The 7,500-nt window shown below is 40.0% G+C and overlaps 1 protein-coding gene across 14 annotated transcripts in view; it reads left to right on the top strand.

The window, feature by feature from the left end:
- The window catches only part of LOC138007949 (uncharacterized), a 24,984-nt gene that overhangs the window by 9,209 nt on the left and 8,275 nt on the right, over positions 1–7,500 (top strand). For all 14 annotated transcript variants that reach the window (XM_068855086.1, XM_068855090.1, XM_068855092.1 and 11 more), the window contains 6 exons: positions 2,169–2,319; positions 2,860–2,984; positions 3,971–4,145; positions 4,743–4,912; positions 5,816–6,040; positions 6,679–6,811. In XM_068855086.1, the coding sequence (XP_068711187.1) occupies positions 2,169–2,319; positions 2,860–2,984; positions 3,971–4,145; positions 4,743–4,912; positions 5,816–6,040; positions 6,679–6,811 (979 nt within the window). The remainder of the gene's footprint in view (positions 1–2,168; positions 2,320–2,859; positions 2,985–3,970; positions 4,146–4,742; positions 4,913–5,815; positions 6,041–6,678; positions 6,812–7,500) is intronic.

Raw genomic sequence — 7,500 nt, 5'->3', positions numbered from 1 at the left:
GTTACAATAGGCCATTTTCGAAATATCAAATATTCAGCTCGATAGTGAGGCAGGGAAGACAAAAACCGTAGAAACACGTTGGAATGATGGTGAAAAGTATTTGCATATCATCCACTTTCCTTTGTCTTTGTCCTCTAAACCTCTCTTTCAAGCTGAATTTTAATATATCGAAAAAGGACTATTGTTTAGTTTCGTTCGTGTTTCACTCCGATCAGAATCTACAGTATTACCGTGTTGGTGCCCGGCTTAAGGCATGCGAGAGGAAAGGCGCTCGGGGTTCCTTTCAAGCTTCCCCCAGTCCCATCCCCGCCCACTGGAGTTAAAATGTGTTCCGCGGTTCCCAACCTACTCAATTTAAATTGTACAGATGTACCATAAGGGGGAGGGGGGGGGGGGGATATCATTGTTCATGGAATTTCACTGAAATTCCATGAACAAGGAAACTGAACAAGGAAACGCGACTGCAGTTGCGTACCACACCACTCTGAGCTGTGTGATGAACAAATCTGGAGGGGTTAGCCCCGTGCATTCCCATTAAAATAAGGGATGATGGACAATGATGTCCAGAAATGAAGAAAGTCCGGATGAAAACTTAATAACGATTAAAACAAAAAAAATCATTAAGTATCCCTTTAGGTCTATATATAAACGCCAACTACCAATAGACCAATTTCGATATGTTAAAATCAGTCCTAAACAAAAGACATCATCTCGAGGCCCTGGGGAATAAATATTATTACCCATAGCCTCGAGATGATGCCTTTTGTTTTGGACTGAACTTTAATATATCGAAATTGGTCTATTTGTATTAAGACAAAAGATGGGGGTCAGGATCGTTTGATAATTCTGGAGATGCAGGATAAAGGGACATATAGTGACATTTATCATGCACAACATGCATTTCACCATCCCGTACTGTACTAGTGGACATATCATATGATCAGAAGTAGTTTGAACAAATGTGAATTGTAGCTTAAAAAGGTATTGTTTCGTTTGTAAGGTTTGGCTATTAATGAGCACACCTTTCTCCTTGTTAGCAAATTGGCGACATCAAGCTATAACTTTGGATCACACAAGAGCTTCTGATGAAGACACTAGAGGAGTGTCTGGGGCGGATCCAGGTTTTTAGCAAAGGGGGCGCGATGAAAGAGGGCGGCCTCCCTGTAGGGGGTTTCCGCAGGCATCCTTCCCGGAAATTTTCGAAATTTCAAGTCTTCGTAAACGCGATTTCTGCCATTCCGAGGCAAAGTCAGCGTGTTTTAATACCTCACTGTTTAACGTTAAAATGCCATTCTTTTTGTATCAAAATATAACAAAGCTGCGTAAAAACGATGCAAATTTGCATTTATAATACTATGATAAAGATATACTGCTTTTTAAAAGAGCCACATTCATAATGAACCAAAAATATATTTCCTTTTTATGGAGCAAACGTTTCAGCTTTATTGAGTAGCAGACACATGCATGACAGAGGCTTAACTTCGTTTTGGATTTATTTCATTTAAGATCGACTGCATTTATTTTATATTTGTACACGTTTTTGACGTTAGCTGTTAAATTTAAGGGGCTCTATCGAACCCCCGAACCTCTCGTAGATCTGCCCAGAGTGTCAAAGCATTGGGTCTTTGAACAGTAACTTTTTAGCTACTGTGCATATGGCGAGAGTTACTGAAATTTAAATTGACCATCAGAATTCAGCGAGTGGGAAAAACTGTGCTATCCGACGTCACGTCAATTGATGAAAACTTTTTTGTCAACAAACTTTGGCTCCAGAACTGGGTTACCAGCGAGCGGCGATTCCGAACGTCAGCCGTTGTGCTTTTTTTAACTATTTTAAAACGAAAAAAAGACGTCAAAAATGTATTGATGGTGTATTTCTGTGTTAATTCCGCGAAAAAAGGCTTTGATGGCGTCCTTTCGACAGGGTATATCGACAACAACGTCGCTTACGCACAGAAATGCGCCATTTCCTATGAAAGGGCAGATGATTGACAGGATAGCACAGTTTTGACTGCTGCGCGCACTGCGGGCGCGGGTTCCGTATGCACGGTACGTCACGGTTCAAGTTTCTTCAAACCAAACTGAGTACCGTCAAACTATGTCAAATTATCAACAAGGCTACAGCTTGAACCTTAACTTTCGATATCATTTGATTTTTTCCCTCTTAGGAGATGGCTACATCGGCTGCTTTGATGAATCTATGCTCCATGATTATAAATTCAAGGAGCAACCTCTTCTAGCTTCAATTAGCCCTGAAGATTGCATTGCCAAATGCAAAACTGCTATGTTTTCATATGCAGCATTACAAAACGGAAAAAGGTAAATGAAGCCTGTAAAAAGAAATTGATTAATTCACAGGCTGTATCGCAATATCGACGTAAGAGACCTTCACTGAATAGAGAGTTTTACTCGGTGTTATGGCGTCTATGTTGGTGTTCCAAACCGTAATTCTCCAATAATTTCAAGACTGAAAAAAAAATATAATAGACCTTGTAACGTGAAATGTACAAATGATCTGACTGTATCGAATATAAGTGACTATAGCTAGGGAGCTTTCGAATCGACGATGTTTGCATGACGACTCCGTTGGGTTACATGATAACCCCGCGTCGTCGTTCACCAGAATGGCGAAGACGCCGTGTTCGCGCCAAGTTAAGTTTTTAAGTCCTTTCCTCGTTATTTTAGCTTGTTCAACCTCTAAAAACTAGCCGAACTAACCAGGAACAGTGAACCTCAATGTCGTTATTCATTCACTTATTCAATATAGTTGGAATTTAGAACTTAAAGCTAGTGTTCCTGTTCTTGACCTAAATTAAAAACTCTGAAATCAATCCTATTTATGGTTTTATACCTTTTTAGGTGCTACTGTGGTTCAAAATATGACATGAAAAAGAATGCCTATGAATGCAAGTGTCGAAAAAAATGTAAAGGAAACAAGAAGAAGAGATGCGGAGGTCAAAATCACGCCTCTCTATACAAAACGTGTAAGTTTTCATGAATAGGACAGAATGCCGAGTGGGCTTCCATAGCTCCTAATTCGAACAGCTATTAAAAACAATGGTGTAGAAAAATGATGTAATTGTGGGCATGTCCGAGGTACCAGTTAGACTACGGAGTCCTGGTTATTTGCAGTTTAGTTGTTTTTTTGTTTGTTTGTTTGTTATTTATTTGTTCGAGCAGGTTGAAGTATTGGCAGCTATTCAGCTGATGTGGACCTGCTATACCCACCCACCCATATACACACGAAGGACAGCCACACCGGGAACTTCATCCCCTACTAGGCTTCTCGAATTATGTGTGGGTTATTTAACGTCCCATAAGGAACTTATAAACATGAAATATATTTGTGACACGGGGCCTACGGTTTATAGTCCTTATCCGAGAAAACTTGAAAGTGAATGTTATTATAAAGGCAGCACTTTCTCCTCAGTAATTTTAAGACCCTGAGTGTTGGTCCGGCAGGAGTTGAACTCACGACCTTCCGCATGGCAGCCCGGTGCTCAACTAATTGAGCCACCGGTGCGCGGTTGTATTTCATTTTTAAGTGACGCAATCCACTGACATGTAAGTGGATGCAATTTAAAGTTGCAAAATGAGCCAATAAAAAGTTAAGATTGATTAGACCACCTCCCTAAGGGCTTTTGCAGGGCCCATGAAAACAACTGATGCATTTAAACAAATTTGCACTGAGAACAAATTTGTATGAATCCCAACTTGTGGGAGGCAACCCATTTGTATTTGCAAGAACAAGCAAGGAGGGTCTACTTCCTCACTATGGCCAACAAGATAAGGAAAGGCAAAAAGACACTGAGAGCGAGCTTACTGGCGGCCTAAGACTGCGGATATCTCTCTCCTCTCTCCTCCTTTTTGTTCCCGATCAAGGTTTCTCTCGGGCCAAAGTTCTTCTCCTTTGTTTCCATATATATTAACAACGTATTAAGACTGATCTTTTTGCTGTTGTTTGCTGCAGATATTTGCACTAAGGCAATGAAAACAGCGCGTACGATCGATGGAACTTGCAATGATCTCAATACTACGGCTGCAGGGAGCAGGTTTTACCGGTTTGGCAGAAATGTACCGCTACAATATGCATACAGTAAACCAAACCAACTTCTGAAACCCAATCCACGAGTTATAGCCAGAGAGTAGGTTTCTAATGATGACCATTCGGTTCTACTTCACGTTATATAGTGCGAAAATAACGTAGACTGAGTACATTAAGACCAAATGAGCCCAATATAATTTCGGTCATATGAAAAACATGTCATCCATGTCATCCATGTCATGTCATCCATGTCATGTCATCCGAATAAGCCATTTTTTTCAGAGAAAAACCGGTCGTTGCAGAAGGCAACAAAAAGTAAACTACTGACATTGAACAGTTCCAACATCAGACCATGCTATTCCCGCCGTTATTCAGAGTAAAGATAAATCATTTATGATATTTAATTGCTACCCACCTTTCGTTAAATTTCCACATACCCATCTAGAGGGTAAAAAAAAACTAGGTCATTAATTACTTTGGTCACAAAAGACCCAGACAAACAAATTTGCAAATCATAACACTTGCACCAAGCAAGGAAATACAGTCAATGTTAAATGCGGGTAGGTCCTTCCGTTCAGCTTGACACAAAATTGATTTTATTTTCCGTACTCAAGTGAATATCGGGCGCTAGGTTTATGAGCCAATTTACAATGACTGACTTCGACTGAACGTTCAATTGATTTCAATTGATTTTCAGATTGTTGCAACGTAAGAAGTTTCTGCAGGTTCCTTGGTTGAATCTGTTAGCGGTGGCCTGGATCCAGTTTATGGCTCACGACTGGTTTGATCATGGTACACCTGTTAAAGAAAACAAGATCAAAATTCATCTGGAAAAGAAAGACCCTCTGTATGCAAAGATGAGACGAGGTATCTGATGATTGGTGGTTCAAGTCTAATTACTAAAACCAGAAATACTGTTTTGATCATTCACTTGTAATATTCCTTCACTTTTGATTGGATTAGATCCCCTGGCACAAGATGTAACAACGTCATTCATTTATCCAACGATTTTATAGCTCTCAGATAGCACACGCGCCGTGATTGGCCAGTTTTTAGAGCTGTACTCCATTGTACAGCCCACTTAATTTAAGAGTCTGTTCTTTGTTGTTTGATTTAAAGATCTAGATATGAAATAGAAGTACGTCTTACTTAACTCGAATTGAACCAGAAAAAAGTGACATTTATGTTTAAGAAATGACACCAATTGTCAGGAGCCTCCATATGCAGTAGATCTTTGAGTTAGCCTCTGCGCGTATCTTTCTATTTTTAGAACGAACCCTTGAGCAGGAGACTCGCATTTTCATCAATTTACATCAATTTGCACGATTTAAATACAGTTTTACTGCTTTATTGTCTTCGTTAGACAATGACTTTACTCTGATTGGCCTTTTAAAACAGTGCGTGCAGAGCAGATGAACTCGTGGCGTTCTAAAAATAGAAAGATACGCGCTAAGGTTGACTCATAAGGGCGTGTCTGAGAAAGGCAAGCTCCTACTCATGGGCTCCTGCAATTGTTCGATAAAAGAGGAAATTTATTGGAAGAATGATGTCTTGTCCCGTAGAAAGACTTTAAGAGGGCTAAAAAATGGCTAGTGAGGAAATAATTTGCCTTTTTCAGAGCTGTGAAAAAATTAAATGAAGAATTAAAGTTTATTCTTAGAATTCAGTTTTAATATGACATGCCGAATTATGCATATCAATTTTGCTTCAACCAACACAAGAGCGAAATATTTAAACGACTCCTCACGCTGGGAATTCAATTACATTAAGGTGTCCTGGAAGTTGACCGCACCAAACCGGATAAGTGTTGGACTAAAGGCGATGCTGTACCTCCCGCGTATCAGAATGACGTCACACACTGGTGGGACGGCTCGCAACTGTATGGCAGTGACGAAAAGACTCATGCGCGGCTGCGGTCTCTTGTCGATGGAAAGCTTATTGTTGATGACGACAAATTTCTTCCCCTGGATCCCAAAACAAAAATCGACATTTCAGGTGATAGCATTTACCCCTCAGGTAATCGGTTGTTAGATATAGGTTGATGTAGCAACTACTTCTTCCTTTGGATCAGTCACCACTCATGCATGAGGCATACTTTCGATGAAAATAAAAGCGCAAGTGCGAGAACAAATGCAAACGGTGTTTACTCCTGGAATGCAAAGACAAGCAAGGTGTGAAAAAGGATGGCGAACAGGGATGGCGCAGTGGTGATAGCACTCGCTTCCGGTGATATGTAGGATTAGTTTTTTTGTTGGTTTTTTTTCTCTGCTCCGAGAGATTTTTCTCCTGGTTCTCCGATTTACCCCTCTCCTCAAAACCCAACATCTCTAAATTCCAATTCGATCGGATGCTGAACCTCCCTGTAAACCACTTTCAAGTGAAGTGAGCTTCCTTAGTAAATATTTCGAATTATTATTATTATTATTATTATTGTTATTATACGCAGGCGCGGTAGAAGTCTTTTCCAAATATGGCGGACGACGCTGACGCCATGAAACAGATGATTTTACCTTGCGTTTCCTCGCACCAGTAAGGGTCGTTAGAAATCACCCGCCACGTCTTATTACATCATTACTTAAACTATTTCTAAGGGGCTTTGCTAAGACTAGCTCTAAATAATTTGTCTCTGACAGGATTCACTAAAAATTGGTGGGTTGGACTGAGCCTTTTGCACAACTTGTTCACCAGAGAGCACAATCTAATTTGTGATATGCTGCTGCGGAAATATCCTACCTGGAATGATGATAAACTCTTTCAAACTGCAAGGTAACCAAAGACCAAAAGATTTATAAATGGATTGCATTCACTGACGTGATCAGCCAATAGAAACGGAATATATTGTCACGCACAAAAGTAAAGTTAAATTCCATGGTCCCGTTTCTCAAAAGTAACGAAACTTTACGGGCAATTTTCGATTGTTACAATTCCCTCTGTATCTCAAGAACGGATATGACTTAAATCGTCAAACTTAACTGTCACTTTGCTTTTTGTTCACTTGAAAACATCTTAAAAGATCGGCTTTCCAAAGTAAGCGGTTGGCAGTTTCACAAGTAATTTTTGAGGCCTGAAACATTTTCGGGACTTTCGAGAAAGGGGTGCCAGGATGTTTGACTTGTACAGGAACTTGAAAGACTACCATGTTGTGTTTACAAACAGACTTTTGTGTCAAGGCTTCGGCTCTTTAGCATATATGTTATGTTATACCTTCATTGTGTGTCGGAAGAAAAATTTGGTATCAAGTTGACTGATTTTACGTGTGCTACATTGAAATGTAGGGAAGCTCATGTGAGCTACATCGAGTGTTTGAGCGAAAGGCAGCGATGCGTAATACCCGATCTGTGGATGTGTACGTCTTCGAATTAATTCTTCCTTCGTTCAACATAGGTAATCAAAGAAAAAATCTAAAATCCGCGTTTGTGCGATCGCTTTCAAATGCAATGATCAAACCACAAGTG

This window comes from Montipora foliosa, chromosome 6 (genome assembly GCF_036669935.1).
Source record: "Montipora foliosa isolate CH-2021 chromosome 6, ASM3666993v2, whole genome shotgun sequence".
NCBI classification, from domain to species: Eukaryota; Metazoa; Cnidaria; class Anthozoa; order Scleractinia; family Acroporidae; genus Montipora; species Montipora foliosa.
The sequence above is the reverse complement of the archived record's forward strand: the minus strand, read 5'-3'. Positions and strand labels throughout refer to the sequence as shown.